This window comes from Mytilus galloprovincialis, chromosome 3 (assembly GCF_965363235.1).
Source record: "Mytilus galloprovincialis chromosome 3, xbMytGall1.hap1.1, whole genome shotgun sequence".
NCBI lineage: Eukaryota > Metazoa > Mollusca > Bivalvia > Mytilida > Mytilidae > Mytilus > Mytilus galloprovincialis.
The window spans coordinates 48,037,076-48,055,454 of NC_134840.1; the positions used below are offsets into that span (position 1 = coordinate 48,037,076).

General features: G+C 32.4%; 1 protein-coding gene across 17 annotated transcripts in view; it reads left to right on the forward strand.

Moving 5' to 3' along the window:
* Positions 1 to 1,665: 1,665 nt before the first annotated feature.
* Positions 1,666 to 18,379, forward strand: part of LOC143068182 (TOG array regulator of axonemal microtubules protein 1-like) — a 63,510-nt gene continuing 46,796 nt past the window's right edge. For 15 of the 17 annotated variants that reach the window (XM_076242024.1, XM_076242025.1, XM_076242031.1 and 12 more), the window contains exon 1: positions 1,667 to 3,808. In XM_076242024.1, coding sequence (XP_076098139.1) covers positions 1,898 to 3,808 — 1,911 coding nt within the window. In that variant the 5' untranslated portion in view covers positions 1,667 to 1,897. Of the gene's footprint in view, positions 3,809 to 18,379 lie in introns of all 17 variants that reach the window. The other 2 variants (XM_076242026.1, XM_076242038.1) reach the window with 2 other exon arrangements.

The following is an 18,379-nucleotide window of genomic DNA, read 5'->3' on the forward strand; positions in this document are numbered from 1 at the left end:
AATGTTATATATTGTTATTTAACGGTCTGTCGAATTCTCCACTTTACCTACATTTATGCTATAGCTATCAGCAATAAAAATCGGGCTTTAGTGTTTTAGTGGAACTAGCTAATCTAGCTATAGTTAGGGCAGTTATATGAGTTGAAGTGCCTGTATTTTCATTTTGACATATGGCGGGTGTTTTTTTTGTTAATCTATTGTTTTATCGACAGTATTGCAATCTGAGCCCTACTTCGGTAAAAAGTACTCATAAAGACTTGCAAATTCATCTCAAACAGTCACTATAAAGACACAATCTGTTTAAATAACCACCCAGTTAATTGTATTAAGCATGCAGATCATCGGTACAATGGTATAAATCACTTGCGGACATCTTATACGTTCAGGTATTTCACAACTCCATCTTTTATGGTAATATTCTATAATCAAGCACAACAATGTCGTCGCCATTCACCTCAAAAGCTAACTAATATTCATCATGAGGAAATAGTTACGACAGTGTTGCCAAGTCAATTAAAGATGTCTTTTTTTTAAATTAATGTTGATTCACTTATAAGCTCTTTGCACAGTTAATATACGCACATTTATTCTAAAACCATGCAGTTGGAAATATGGGAATGGCTGAAATCTCACAAAATACGTCCCCCTCCCGTTTTTTTTTTTTTTGCGTCTGTCACTTTTAATAACATAGTAGAATTGAATGATATACAAATGCATGAACATTATATATACATGTAACTGTAATATACAAGTATTAATATAATATATAACAATAAACCAGAGTATACTGATTTTTATTACTCTAATATAAAAGTCATTATGGTGAGGCTGAATTTCCTGTTATTTAATCATCATCCACGCACATATCTGAGAAAACAAATATATCTGTACATTAACCTTAGTTTTTTTGGTATAGAGATGTAATTTTTTTTTTGTGACAAGTGCCGTTTGGCCCATCCACGAGAACTTGCTGTCATCCGATGTTCAGCACTTCAGTACTTTGATTTTTATCGAATCAGTCAATCAAATGATTTACCTTTGTTTCACTTTCAATGTTGACATTCCTTTCCTTTAAATAACCGATAACGTACAATTCATGCATGCTTTATCCATCTCTAGCTGAGGAGTTAAACTGAAGTTCACATGAATACGGATTCAATGAGGTCGAATGATTACTGGCTTGCAAGTGAATAATTCATCAATGTTTCTTAGCTTAATTTGACAAAATTGAAGCACTGGCTGCTAAAATCGAATTATTATTTCACTTTTATTACAAAAATCTCATACTTTAGATTATATACAGAACAGAACATATTTTATTTCCAATTAAGGGCCCACAAGGGGCATACAGAGCATACATGAATAAAGCAAAAGAATATTGATTTGCATAGATACATAGATAATATATAATCAGTTAACAAATAACAAATAAGGCGGCCACTATTTAAGTGATATTTTAAGATTTGAATGCATAAAGGAGAAATTCTTCATGAAATTTTCCCTAAACTGTTGGAGTATCGTGCTAAGTATGATCAGCAAGGACGTTACTGTTACGTACAGAAGTTAGTTATAAATACGTCCTTGGTATCAGGTAACAACTCTTTGCAATAAATCTAATACACAAATTCGCAATATATATTTACCAAGCATCCGGGGAATGGTCACGTGACCTCCATAGTTTGTGTTGTTGTCAGAGAATCCGCCATCTTGACAGGTAAATCGTGAATTGAAGTGAAAAAACAATGTGCAACTGCAAAATAAAACTCGACAACCATGTTTTGGAATAATATTCAAATCCTTTATCAACAAGACTCTCTGCCTTCGTGATTGCAGGTGTCAAAAACTCTGAAAAAGACACAAAATCAAACTTTACAGTCGTAGTTCAGGTGATTTTTAGATGGCTGGCAAGGTAGCCAACAAGTTGCATGTAACAAAGTTTTCAAGTCTCGAATATAACAATGCCCCATACCTAGATACAAACCAATCGAGGGTTTGGAATATGGAAGAAGATGAAGTTCTCGACCAACTTAATGACGAGAGCTTCAACAATCGAGTTGAAATACTCGAACAATTGCTTATCAAGGTTAGACGAAGTGGTGGAAAACTGCCATATCGTGATCCAAAGGCCATATTCAATGGTCTAGCTCAGGCTCTTAAAGATTCGAACTGGGATGTTCGCCTGAAATGCATACAATTAATAAATGAAGTCATTCCTCAATTTGGGGATGATTTAGACCCATGCATGACAGTTGTTTTAGGCAAGCTTATTCCAAATATTGGAGAGAGCAAAATAACTGTTAGAAGAGCAGTTATTCAAACCTTGCATGTGTATATGAAACATACTCGTAGAGTGCAAGGGCTATTGAAAGCTATTGTTCAATATGGCTTAGATAATAATGATGCACGTGTTGAAAAAGAAACAATAATTGCATTACCGATGCTTTTCACACCAGAGTTTGGACGGGAAAACTTTTTTGACATAACTCAATCTTTGGCAAGGAAATTACTGAACAGTTCTCTAGAAGATAGTATTCGTGAAAACGTTCTCACTACTATGGAGAAAATACGTAATTTAGTAGGTGAGAGGGAGTTTACCTCTTACATTCAGAAACTTGCAGTGCCACTTCGGCGGTATTACTGTCAGCTAACAAACAGTGACATAGACTTGCAAGATGGTTATAACTCAGGATCAACCACACCCAGAAATTCAAAACCATTCTCCAAGTCAACAGTTACACAAATGCCAAACAGCAGTCGTGCCCAGTATGTTGAGTCGTATGAATTTGGAATAGTTCCTAGTCATGTAATGAATCAAATAAATGACCAAGAGAATTTCAAATTGCGTGCTCAAGGAGTTGAGGAAATGAAGCGAATTGTTGGAGAATTGCAACATCAAGAGATTACAGGAAACCTTCTGCCCCACATGATGCCTTTCATTAGTTTCCTTAATAATTTGCTAGATGACAATTATTTCAAAACCACTACAGTAACATTAGAAATTCTAGAAATTTTAGTGGAGAAATTAGGCCAGAATGTTAAGCAATTTTTGAAACCTTTATCTTCAACCTTGGCGAAAAGAATGGGGGACAATAAAATAGTTGTGCGTCAGGCTGTGATGAAGGTAGCCATTAAAATGATGCAGAGTTATCAAGCAAAGCCTGTCTTATCTGTGATACTGGAAAATAATTTGACTCATAAAAACTCTCGTGTGCGACAAGAAACTATTAATATATTGATTGCAGCATTGCTTACATTCCCCAGTTATGACTTTGATCTCCCAAAAATTTGTAAAACTATTGCACCATTATTAACAGACAGTAAAAGACAGGTGCGTCAGGCTGTTTTAGAATGTTTTGCTGTGATAGCCCAAGCTATGGGACAGGGAAGGATGCAACCATTAGTACATGCTGTTGACACAGTTGAATTAATGAATGAAGGAGAAGGTGTCATGGCTGCTGTTCAGGCACGATTAGCAAGACGACAACTACCAAGATTGAACTCCGATCGGTTAGTGGAGTATGCCACACCCATGCCAAGTTCAGCTTCATCAAGGAGCCAGTATGTTCATGGTGCTGACATTGAATGGATAATGGCAGTTGGTGGGTCAGGTTCTTCAGCCAGACAGTATTCTAGATCAGACACCATGGAACTAGAGTCTGTGTCTTCATCTGCCAGGTCAACCCCTAATGTCATACCAAGTGAGAGTTTGACTCCAACAAACAGGACTAGATTTTTAAGTGCTGGTCGAGGTCGTAGTAAACTTCCATGGGAAGAGGACCAAGAGGAAAGGGGAAAATCTATGACACAGGTAAAAATCATTTGTTAAGTCTGACCCCAGTTATATTTCAGATATAAAACAGTTCATTTTGTAGCTTGAGTGTACAATCAATTAGAATTCAGAATCTAAATTTTTAAATACATGTCTTTAAATTGATATTTTATAGCTTGTCTTTCTATGTTCTGATGTAACACTATTGTTTCAGATAAGGGTGAAGATTGGTACAAATTTAAATGTTTAAACCTATAGCTATTGCCTTTGTTAGAAGGAATTAAATATTTTAGATTTTGTGACATTCTTTCTCGCAATCCCATCCATGACCAGTACTTATTAACTTACTCCAGAGTGTACAAAAAAATGTACATTACATCAAAACATTCAGATTTTCAGCAAAATATAAAGGTAACTACAGTTACTTCTTAGTAGTAACAGGTTAAATTTAAAACGTTACATGTACTCATATGTATATGCCTTTCCAAATCTCTTGTAAATTTTTTATGTGTCCTGTGTACTGATTCAGCTATAACCAAACTCCTTATTCTGACGATAATGCATTTTAACTACAGATGAGTGAACGTCTCAGCTGACAGAAGAGTAATGGTCCCAAAAAGAAAAATATACTTTCCACATGCATTAGTTAAACATGTTAAATGTTTATATTTATTTCTATGGAAATGCATTGTTTCAATTTATTGATTCAAGTTGCTCAAATTCGTTAAATTTACATTTCTTTTTAATGAGAAACAATGAATTTCATCAACAAATTAGTATTCCCGAGTGAATAGTTATTGATAAAAGATAGTTTCTTCTCACTTTGAGAAAAAAAAGATCTTTAAGCAAATAGTGTTTGATGTTGAGTTAGTAGTTTCTGACAGAGACATATAAATACAAGGTCTCTGCTACTAAAATTTAGAAAAAATGTAATTTATTGTGAATATAACTATAAATGACCATTTAAGACCTAAACTGAGACAACTTTTACTTTAATTGTATTCTCGAGTATGATTGGAACAATATAAAAAATAATTCAATGAATTGGATAAATAAGGTTCTATATATAAAACAATTACATTTATAAAAATCAAATATTTTAGCTATATATAGTTAAGTGAGCATACACTCTCGTTTAAGTATCACCATGACTCGCTATCAGTTTCAAAATAACTTCTCCCTATGATTCTAAAGTAGTGTAAGTCCTGCCAGGGTCTGATTGATTTCCAGTTTTGATTCAAAATGGTTCAACAATGTTCAACATTCCAGTAAAAGCAATGTTGGATGGCATTTTTTTGTAATTGGTCAACAAATTTATTTTACATTTTATTTTTAGTCAAATACAAGGTAATACATAAATTACAATTCCTTTTAATAAAGTTTTGTATTATATGTATTTGCTATTTGGATGTCAGAAATATACATTCTATTTAAAAACAATAACTCCTTAAAATTCATAGCTATAGGGTCCAAGGAAATCTTAGGCAAAAATTTCTCCCCTGCAGGCCCTGCTAGAATTTCAAAATGCCAAAATTTTATTTTTAGAGGGCATAGCTCCTTTCTAGAAGTTATCTTTTATGTACATGTATTATAACGTACATGCAGTTCCTCATATTTTCTAAGCCGAACAATATTACCATCCTCATTAGACACTAATCCACAAGGAAAGGAGCACAAATGTAAGCTTTGATGGTATCTTTTGACTCTATGCATATCAAATGTACATTGAATAAAGTCTGAATATTTTTTATAATGTGCTTTAATTTAAAAACAGTAAACATAAATTCATGGGCTTTTAGTTCGAGGTGATCATATGTAATAAAAAAAAAAAAAGGGATAGTCGTTTTTTAGTACGTTATTCCTTGTGGCAAAACACCTTTGTTCGCATACTGTTAAACCTGGAAAAAAGTATAATAACATATTAATACCCAATAAAAATCAGTACTAAAACCAGAACATTTTTCTCACTGCCTGGCTGATGTTTGATATTGCTAAATGATTCTTCAGTCTTTGTTTTTAACAACAAAATTAAAAATATTTGAGTAGTGATTCATTGTACTTGTCTATCTTTTGTCCAGGTAATTTTTAAACTTAAGAAATAATGTCTATACTTGATGATTTTATCATGTTTAAGGACAGAAGCGTGTTGACTACTAGAACTATAAATGAATTTAGATCACTGTTAATATAAATATATCAATGTAGTTTTAAATAGGACTCACATTTTGGAGTATAAAATGTATCTGAATCCAATTGCTCAGTGTTTATGATCAGTTTAAGTCCTCTCCACTGAAGTTTGACCAAATACAGCCAGTGTTCTCCCCAGGCCGTTTTAGCGTCGCGGTACCACGACGCTATAATTTCTTCCCGCGACGCTGTAATAATTTCCACAACACTATAATTATTTTGAGGATGTTATTTTTCTCGTTTCTATATGGCAAAGTTAGGTCCTAAATTTTGAACCTTCATCTAATTACCGCTTAAATGATCATAAAAAATATATCACCTTTAATCCCTTCAAGTCAGACAATAGAAAATTAAGAGTGATCAAATAGGTGTTAATTGCCCTTTGGGGGATAACTGTTTGGATAGGAATACCCCAAGCTGTCACTTGTGACATGATTAATACCACATGGTCTGCAAAATATTACAGTAGTATTACTTTCTTTTTCTTCCTATCACTTTTGTTAATCGAGAGTGAAAAGTTTGATTATGAGCTAAACAATTTTTGGTCTTTCTTGAGAAAGTGATCATAATTGGCTTTAGTTTATGTTTCATCCATTTAATGCATTAAAAATGCCATATTCATTCTCTTGTCAAACATTGTTTATTTTTCATATTTTTCATTGCTTTCGGCGGCCATTTAATATTTAAGTGTAAACTACTGGTCGGAACTGGACCAGAGGAAGCAAGTTAACTCTTACCAACGAAAACTCGTACCATGTTAACTCGTACCAAAAAAGTAAAGTCGTACCACTGCGAACTCGTACCATCAAAAATATATTAAAAATTACGAATATTTTTTGTAAACTTAATAAAACTAATGTTGAATTACTTGAATTTTATACTGGATTTTATAGACAAAAATACGAATGTTTTTCTAAAAAGCTTTATTTTTTAAGCTGATCTTTCAAAGTAGTTATAATCCAGAAGAAAGAAAAAACATTGCTTTAACTGTACCTTAAGTTGAATATCTATATCCAAAGTAAATTAATTAATGCTGTAATCCATGATCACAAATTGAATGCTTTGTTTACAATTGTTGAAAGCCATGTGCTTTTTGGCGGGAAAATTCGGGAACAGGAAACGGTTACATTTCATTGTAACTTGTTATTTATAAAAAGTAAGAATTTCATTTTGGAAATCATTTTGATTAACTGCTAGGATTTATTCATGAAAAATCACTTTGGAATGATTAAAAATTAAATTCAATAATTATCAGTAAAAGTTTAAAAAAGTCTTTTCAAAGGAGACAACAAAGCAAATCTGCCACGGTATTTTCTATCCAATAGACAGGGAACATCAGCTTCATAATTGGTCATGGTACTTTCAAATTATATACATTTTACAGACTTGAGAGGTATTGAGTGAAAGTAAATTACATACATCATTAAACACCATTTAAATGCATTTGAATAAGTTGGTACGAGTTAACAGTGGTACGAGTTTGCATTGGTACGAGTTTTTGTAAAGTGGTACGAGTTGACGTTGGTACGAGTTTACAATGGTACGGGATAACTATAATTCTGGATCAGATATGACAAAAATCCGTTTTTTACGATAATAACTACATTTGCACAAATGGCACAGTAGACAGAAAATAATGATACCTAAAGAGAAAACTAAGTATTAACAGACTTTTTGTTAGATAACTTTGTTAAGAATATATATCATTTTGATAAAAAGAAACAACTGGGACTGATTCATTGAATACCATGAACCAATATATTTCATAGACATGATAAAGATTTTTTTTAACTGGGTAGGTAGGGTAACTGGAACCACACATATATTTTTATTTTGCCCCAGAGGAAAAAATAATTCTGGAACTATAAATGAATATATAGAAAACATAAACTGAGAATACTGTAAATCATGATTATGTTTAATTGTATTCTCAGTCATGAATTCAACAATATTGACCCAAAGAATAGGGTTGAAAAGAATATTTTATTCACCAAATAAGGACCTATAGCATACAAAAAATATAATACATTTTGTAATAAACAATAACGCATATATCGTAATGGAAATAGAGCATTGCCACGAGGCGACAAATTACATTGAAAAAAATACATTTTTTTACGCCAAATGTGATGCTATTCAAAATTTCTGGGGAGAACACTGTACAGCTGGTTGTTATCACTAAGTTTCTTATGTACAATTTGGAGTTTAGTATATATTTGTTTAGGGGCCAGCTGAAGGACACCTCCGGGTGCGGGAATTTCTCGTTGCGTTGTAGGCCTGTTGGTGACCTTCTGCTGTTGTCTTCTCTATGGTCGGGTTGTTGTCTCTTTAGCACATATCCCATTTCCATTCTCAATTTTAATTAATTATTATTATACCCAAACTCAAAAAGCAGTGGTTGACCTTTGTTTGTCTCATGGAATTTTTGTCCTGTTTTGCTCTGACATGAACTTCTTATCATATAGCTTCCTGAATTTTGTTAAAAACAAGCGTCAGTTTGGTCTTTTGTGGATAGTTGTCTCATTGGCAATCATACCACATCTTCTTTTTTATATTCATGTAATTTAGCTTTACTGTGTGAATATTTTTTATTGCTCAACACTTTCCTGTTCACAGAATATACATGTACATACATGTATATATATATATATGCATGTGTAGAATTACTAGAAATAAGAAAAGACCATTTACTTGTCCTAGTCGTAAAAATGCATGTGGCTGGACAGGTTGGGTGTACACGTAGTTCAGAAAATGAAGTTATACAGAGTTTCAATGAAGAACTTGTCCTACCTTCTGTAAGATTACTTCTTTCAACCATCAAATTATAAATATATATATATGTTAGACATGTTGAAAGTTATATCAGTAAGCAGGGAACACTAAAATTGGCAAACCATGTAACACTATTTAATGAGTATTCATTCATTGTACCTCTAACATGTCTAAAGATATCTATCTTAATAAAAGAATTATTCAAAGAGGCTCAAGGGTAAAAAGTTCAGAAAAAAAAATAAACATTTTCTTTTTTATTCATTACTTTATTAGTTGTTACTTTATCAAAGGGTACAAAAATCATTTAAAAAAATAAAAAAAGCCATTTTTTTGCATTTAAATTGAAATATCTTTTTAAACTCATCGGTGACCCATATCTTTTATTTTTATTTTCAAATAAGCTGTGCTTAAACTAAACAATTGTAAAATTTGAGCGATTTCTGGAATTTAGTTCTTTTTTAGCTCACCTGGCCCGAAGGGCCAAGTGAGCTTTTCCCATCACTTTGCGTCCGGCGTCCGTCGTCGTCTGTCGTCCGTCGTCCGTCGTCCGTCGTCGTTAACTTTTACAAAAATCTTCTCCTCTGAAACTACTGGGCCAAATTGAACTAAACTTGGCCACAATCATCATTGGGGTATCTAGTTTAAAAAATGTGTGGCGTGACCCGGTCAACCAACCAAGATGGCCGCCACGGCTAAAAATAGAACATAGGGGTAAAATGCAGTTTTTGGCTTATTACTCAAAAACCAAAGCATTTAGAGGAAATCTGACATGGGGGTAAATATGTTTATCAGGTCAAGATCTATCTGCCCTGAAATTTTCAGATGAATCGGTCAACCTGTTGTTGGGTTGCTGCCCCTGAATTGGTCATTTTGAGTAAATTTTGCTGTTTTTGGTTATTATCTTGAATATTATTATAGATAGAGATAAACTGTAAACAGCAATAATGTTCGGCAAAGTTAGATTTACAAATAAGTCAACATGACCGAAATGGTCAGTTGACCCCTTTAGGAGTTATTGCCCTTTATAGTCAATTTTTAACCATTTTTCATAAATATAAGTAATCTTTTACAAAAATCTTCTCCTCTGAAACTACTGGGCCAAATTGAACCAAACTTGGCCACAATCATCATTGGGGTATCTAGTTTAAAAAATGTGTGGCGTGACCCGGTCAACCAACCAAGATGGCCGCCACGGCTAAAAATAGAACATAGGGGTAAAATGCAGTTTTTGGCTTATAACTCAAAAACCAAAGCATTTAGAGGAAATCTGACTGGGGGTAAATATGTTTATCAGGTCAAGATCTATCTGCCCTGAAATTTTCAGATGAATCGGTCAACCCATTGTTGGGTTGCTGCCCCTGAATTGGTCATTTTGAGGAAATTTTGCTGTTTTTGGTTATTATCTTGAATATTATTATAGATAGAGATAAACTGTAAACAGCAATAATGTTCGGCAAAGTTAGATTTACAAATAAGTCAACATGACCGAAATGGTCAGTTGACCCCTTTAGGAGTTATTGCCCTTTATAGTCAATTTTTAACCATTTTTCATAAATATAAGTAATCTTTTACAAAAATCTTCTCCTCTGAAACTACTGGGCCAAATTGAACCAAACTTGGCCACAATCATCATTGGGGTATCTAGTTTAAAAAATGTGTGGCGTGACCCGGTCAACCAACCAAGATGGCCGCCACGGCTAAAAATAGAACATAGGGGTAAAATTCAGTTTTTGGCTTATAACTCACAAACCAAAACATTTAGAGGAAATCTGTTTATCAGGTCAAGATCTATCTGCCCTGAAATTTTCAGATGAATCGGTCAACCTGTTGTTGGGTTGCTGCCCCTGAATTTGTAATTTTGAGGAAATTTTGCTGTTTTTAGCTCACCTGACCTGAAAGGTCAAGTGAGCTTTTCTCATCACTTGGCGTCCGTCGTCCGTCGTCTGTCGTCCGTCGTCCGTCGTCCGTAAACTTTTACAAAAATCTTCTCCTCTGAAACTACTGGGCCAAATTCTATCAAACATGGCCACAATCATCCTTGGGGTATCTAGTTTAAAAAATGTGTGGCGTGACCCGTCAAACCAACCAAGATGGCCGCCATGGCTAAAAATAGAACATAGGGGTAAAATGCAGTTTTTGGCTAATAACTCAAAAACCAAAGCATTTAGAGCAAATCTGACATAGGGTAAAATGGTTGATCAGGTCAAGATCTATCTGCCTTGAAATTTTCAGACGAATAGGACAACCTGTTGATGGGTTGCTGCCTGTGAAATGGTTATTTTAAGGAAATTTTGCAGTTTTTGGTTATTATCTTGAATACTATTATAGATAGAGATAAACTGTAAACAGCAATAATGTTCAGCAAAGTAAGACCTACAAATAAGTCAACATGACCAAAATTGTCAGTTGACCCCTTAAGGAGTTATTGCCCTTTATAGTCAATTTTTAACAACTTTTCATCATTTTTTGTAACTTTTCTAAAAATCTTCTTCTCCAAAACTACTTTGCCAAATTTAACCAAACTTGGCCACAATTATCATTGTGGTTTATAGTTTAAAAAATGTGTCCGATGACCCAGCCTGCCAAACAAAATGGCCGACATGGCTAAAATTAGAACATAGTGGTAAAATGCAGTTTTTGCTTTATATCTTTGAAACTAAGACATTTAGGGCAAATCTTTCAAGATTTAAATGTCCATCAGAATAAGATATATCCCCTCACAAATTTTGAGTTGAATCGGACAACCTGTTGTTGGGTTGCTGCCCTAAAATTGGTGATTTTAAGGAAATTTTGCAGTTTTTGGTTATTATCTTGAATACTATTATAGATAGAGATAAACTGTAAACAGCAATAATGTTCAGCAAAGTAAGATCTACAAATAAGTCAGCATGATCAAAATTGTTAGAGGACCCCTTAAGGAGTTATTGCCCTTTATAGTCAATATTGAACAACTTTTCGTCATTTTTGTAACTTGTATAAAAATCTTTTCTAAAACGACTTGGCCAAATTTAACCAAACTTGGCCACAATCATAATACTAGGGTATCTATTTTAAAAAAAAGTGTCTAATGACCCCGCCTACCAACGAAGATGGCCGACATCAGTAAACACATTAACAGGTGAGCGACACAGGCTCTTGAGAGCCTCTAGTTTTATTTCTATATCATGTATATTACCTCTTTCTCGGATTTTCTCCTATTAGTTTAACAGAAAAAAAAGCACCTTTACAAAATGTATGCTTCTTTCGAAGGCAGATTGTGAGCGTAAATGAAAGGTGACCCCATTTTTATACGACTGCAAAAAAAAATTTGCGTTGTATAATGGTATGATGTTGTCGTCTTCCGAACACACATTTAGTTTCCGGACAATAACTTTAGTTTTAGTGAATGGATCTTTATAAATTTGTAAGAGAAGGTTTAATACCACTTAAGGAAGGTTCAGATTGATTTTGGGGTTTGTGGTCCCAACAGTTTAGGAATTAGGGGCCAAAAGGGGCCAAAATTAAACTTTGTTTGATTTCATCAAAAATTGAATTATTGAGGCTCTTTGATAAGCCAAATCTAAATGTGTATTTAGAATCTTAATATTTGGTCCTGTTTTCAAATTGGTCTGCATTAAGGTCCAACATGTCCAAAGGTTCTAAAAATGTAGTTAGATTTTAACCAAAATTCAGGGTTCGACTTCTGCTGTCATAAAAAGCTGAGCCCTGCGGAGCACCTGGTTTTATTTATATTTCTATTAAGTATTAGATAACTTAGATCATTTATAGCAAAATATAGCAAAATCCTATATTAAGAAAAAAAATGATTTAGACCGGAAGATACATACTGTCATACATATATGTATACACCATGTAAACAGGACATTTAGTTAAAAAAATAATTTAAAATTCCTGTGTTTTTAGTGCATCATGCATTAAGAAAAATCAAATAAAATAGATTTAAATTTTAAATTCACTTATTCAATGAAAAAATCTTTACTGTGAAGTATCGCAAAACAAATAAACTACAACAGTAAATTCTTGCCAGCCCATCAAATATTGTCACATAAATTTTCTTTTGACAAAAGGTATTAAAATTGTATGTAGACATATTCATGTTTGTTCACAATGTGTGTTGTGCAAACTTTAGATTTTTCTTGTCATAAGAAAAGAATATACTTAATGCATAAAACTGTTTGTGTACATTCATATTGTACGTGTAGATTAAATTTGTCCTTGAGTTCAGATATATATATACATACTTTCAGTGGTAACTGTTACTTTACATCAAGGTGCTAGCCTTTTCCATATTTAAATGCATGTATCTTGAATATAGTCTTAAAATTTGTTTATATTGGTACTGCAGTGTGCAACAATTTTTTTTATACTATCTACTGATAAATGCAATTTTTTTTCTTTTGTCACTTAAGTTATATATGAATACAAATTTAACCAATCTAAAACTTTTTTAGAGAAAGGCCAGGGGATTAAAGTTTCAGAGAGCAGTCTTTAACTTTAGATATAAAATAAATGCTTCTTTCCAATATTGTTTGGTTTAAAATACATGACAATGTGGCCAATAAAATACTTAGAAGGCCTTGCCCTTCACTTAAAAACCTGCACTATCACACTGTCATAACTGAGGAATATCTATCACAGAAAATGTTTACATATACACACAACCTTCAGTCTGTTATGGTGGAGGATTTAAAAAATACTCTAACAATAATCATTAAAGGTTAATACCAAAGTACATTCATTAAAAATAATTTAAATTTGTAATCGTTTTAGGAACTATTAATACATTGTTGGATTAATGCCCAGAATGGAATTATAATCACCCAGACAATATCTTTATTTAACAGCTAACTCAAATTAGTACTATGGATTCATTTATTTTTGTGGATACCAATTTTCATGGATTGAGGAAAACTTACATGTTCGTGGATATTCAATTTCGTGGTTTTGCCAAATTATGCTAACGAGCCTATGAAAAATTTTGTATTTGTTTAACATTTAATTTCGTGGTTCACCTGTTCCCACGAAATCCACAAAAATTGGTAGCCAACTAATAATAATGAATCCACAGTATTCCGAAATCTGTAAATTTATATTTTGATTTAGTGGCTTCACAAATTTTATTTAATTTCTGTAGGTACTAGATAGTGATCTAGACTTCTTGATACATAAATTTGTTCATGTACCGGTACATGTATGTTACTGTACAGTATAATATTAATTAGTTTAATAATATCATTTAATAGCCTCAGCTGCTGTCAATTTTTTTAAGCAGAACCAATGGTTGTCAATATTTCAGTATATGAGTATTTTTATTAAATATATGTTTGTATATATCTTATATACTCATAAGGGGAGGCGATATATGTATGGTCCTGGTTGGGGTTCTAACCGTTTATCTAGATATTTGATTTGGGACCAATTTTCCAATTTGTCCAGATTGAGGTTCAAAGGGTCCCAAATAGCATTATCATATTTTCTTCCTGAATATGCAATTTAATTTTCAATTGCCATTGGAAATTAACCACAGATCCATCCTAGATTGGTAGTTATACATGTAAGGTAGCAAACATGAATTTTTAAATAACATTTGTATTGCCCAGTATTAAGGGGCGTAAAGGGGGGTATCTGCACAGAAGAACGCGAAATAAAATTGCCATTTCACGATGAACGCACAATTAAAAATGTCTTGCACGTTGATCTTTTTACAGATTTCACGAAACACGGTGAATAATGAACTTTTTTCACGGCTGCGCGTGAAATAAAAATGGCAAAACATGTTGCATGAAAACAACCCTTTACCACCCTCAGTATTACCTGTTTCTGGGAGAATTGCCCAGTCCAGGGAAAAATACTTTGCCATGCCTGCAAAAAAGCAACTTTCCAAAAAAAAAAAAAAGCAAGAAAACTAAGGAATAAGTACCCTGTACAATACTTGAGAAACTATATTCCTAGACCAAGGACAAAGGGAATTAATTGTGATCTGAAGCCAGCAATAGACCATTATCATTATATTTAGCACCCAAGTTGTCAAATTCACAGTCAATAAGGAAAATACAATGTTAACAATAATCCTGAACCAGATTAATAATAATTGTGTCATACATGTAGATATGTTAAACAGTCAAACTTCACATGATCAAATCATAATTAATAGATCTCGAGTTACTTCCCTTGTCTTATTATTTTGCTAAAAGTTTAGTCCTGCTATCATATTTTTTATTGATAGTTCAAATTTAAATCACTGAACTGAAACATACTATAGCTTAAAGATATTATTTAAAAAAAAAAATATGAAGTATTAAAGTTTTTAAATTTGTTAAATGATTTTAAAATGTTCATTATTTTGAATTTTTTGTTGTTTTTTGAATGTCTAGTAAATATCTTTGTAGACTATATCCCACTTCTTCTGTTGCAGTAAATTTTTTATCAATGATAATTGGCATTAGATAATGAGAAATGAATTGTGTTATAAAAAATGAAAGTATATAAAGGGATTTGTGTAATTGCTATGGTTACAATGTTAACCTAGACAGGGGCCTATCATCATGCATTTCCTCAAAGATTTAAAACTAGCAGTAATTGATTTATGTGTAGATTAGGTGTGTTTTTGGTATAAAAAGCTGATTGAAAAAAAATTTCTTCAAATTGATTTTTATTTTGGATTCAATACATTGATGGGTTTAAATGTAGAATTATAAGCATTCAGACATGTTAAATCAATCTTTTCAAAAATCTTGACTGACTTTCTTTTCATAAATCTATCCAGATTCAATACACTCATTATTGTATTTCTTTACTATTTGTAGCTTTTATTCACAAAATAAAATAGCATTAATATGCTTAAATGAAGATCACACAAAATTTGAGGCGTAAGGAGCTCATAACAATTTCGACATTATACTATTGATATACATATATTGCTATGCAAAGCCGCTCTTCCATGAAAAATTTTGAAAAGTTAAGTAAATCTTAGCAAAGTGTTTTATGTATTCCAGAATATAAAATTTCAAAAAAGTGGTATTAATACTTTCTTTAAAGGCAATAGGTTATGATTTTACATATATGTGAAATTGAAAAGAATCAAGTGTAAAATTTTACCAGCGCATTGAATTGTGATATCCAGCTCAATAACTATTATCCCGAACAAAAAAGTTTTATTTAGGTGCTTGCTAACCAGGATTTTAACTGACTGGAAATATAATAGATTTAATTAGGAATCATTTTTGTGGTAATTTATTACCGAATAAATTAGAAATAAACTTGCGTCATCAGCTTAGAAGCTCAAGAGTCTGGCAAAGAAATTGACAACTAACACAAAATTATCATAACAATAATTGGAAATTAAAAAATATGATAAATTATGGGGATATATTCTTGACGATTTGTGGATAATATTTCAATGTCTTATAGTCTAAAACTTGGCTAAAATGTGTGTATGGGCTTGTCTACCAAAGCTTTGTAAAATTGGAAGGGTTGAACCCTATACTGAGGATTTGTTCCTTTCTGATGAAGAGGTAATTATGAAAAATAGTCTTGTTGGTTCACTTTAATATGTCTGTTAAAATTAGGAAATAGTTTAATTACATTGGAATTAATGGTTAACTTTTGTTTTTGACAGTGTCCTCAAACATACTGTACTTAAAATGTCGCAATATATTTCTAAATCGATCACCTCTAGCTTGGACAAATAATAAAAATGGAGGGTCTGAGGAATACTGTATTATTCTTTTTATTGGTTTTCAAAGTCTATAATGAATTCAATCATATGGCTTTGACGAAGGGGCAATCACAGGTCCTCCAGAAGGGTAAAAAGTTACTGTCTGAAGTGGGACCAAACATGTTTGTAACAAGTTAAAAGAGCATTCAGTTATATCTTAAACAAGAAAAGGGGAGTAGATTGTGGTTATTGCAGTAACACATGAATTGGAATCTGTGACATCTTTCCCATAATATAAATGAACCATATCATGATGCTGTCTGTTTTAAACTTTCTAAGAGATGACTTCCAACTGTACCTGGTGTAAAGAACCTATGGTACATTGCAATTGGATACTTGTAGATAACAACATGATATGATATTGAAGCAAAGATACATGTATGATACAGAGTATACATATCCATGTACACTGGAACATTGTTTTAATGTGGATAATATACTCTGTAGTATAAAATAGTGCTGAAATATTACTTCATAAAGATAGAAAGATGGAAAGCTATAATACAAAGAAATGAACATTGAATTAATCTCTTTTGTCCTTTAAGGTTTAGGTCTTAACAGGCTCTCACTCACTGTCAAATTATATGTCTGAAGCAGAAAATTTACTTTTATTATTCCTTATTCAAATTCAATTGGATAGGACAGGCTTTGTTAAGTAATTTATTGTTCTTTTAAAGTATTCATTCAAGCACATTTTGTATACAATGAATGCACATTAAATGCTTCTACATGTACTCATACCATCAAATTACAAATTAAGAATAATACAGATACATTAACACGATTAAATATATATAGGAAAATGTGGTATGCATGCCAATGAGACAACTCCCCATCCAAATAACGATTTATAAAAGTTAACCATTATAGCTCAAGGTACGACCTTCAACACAGAGCCTTGGCTCACACTGAACAACAAGCTATAAAGGGCCCCAAAATTATCAAAGTCTGGTTTGCCTGTTAAGAGTAAGTAGTTCTCTCACTGCATTCAGACTTCATCCACCAATGAAATATGGCTACTTTGGTATAGCCAATAGCTTAAAAAATGGTGTGGAACAGTCAACACCAAAAATTTATGAATCATTTTGGTCTGCTTTATACATGTATCTTGCCTTATAGAGAGTTGTCTCATTTGCAATAATATGACATCATCTTTATACATGTATCTAGACTTATAGAGAGTTGTCTCATTGGCAATCATATGACATCATCTTTTATTATGAAATAGACAGTAGGAGTCTATTGAGAACTAAAACTAACCACAAGAGAGAAGATTTCAATTACAGTTTTCTGCTATAACCATGAAATTATTTGTTAAATCAAGCTTTACATCTGTTTACCTTTGCATTGTTGTTATCTTGTCATGGAGTGCATATGTAGTCATGTTCCATTCTCAATTTTATGTTGAATTTTTATTAAAAATTAAATACATTTTTGTAAACCATCATGATTCAATACAAATGTCTGCCTATGAAAAGTAGGGTACTTATATGTAAGATAAACATACAATTATCGTGAGTAGCTATTTTTAACACAGAATATATACATGTATCACTCTCACAAAAAAATTTGAAGCCAAAAAGGAAAGGATTATTTCTAGAAATAATTTTACAATTTTTATGCCCCTGGCTGTAGCAGAGGGGGCATTTAGTTTTTTTTTACCCTTGTCTGTCTGTAAGTACATCCCTAAGTTTTTTTATACTCTATAACTTAGTTTGCCTCACCCAAATGTTATGAAACTGATACAAAATGATTATTTCAACAAAACACAGATCACTTTTGAGTTTTTGTTGCGTCACATAAACCATTCTAGAGTTATGCCCCTTTACATTATCGTTTTCTATCTGTCGATTGCCTCAACTAAATGTTGTGAAACTTTAACACAATTTTTATAACCACAAAAAACAGATCTAGTGTAAATTTCAGTTGATTCA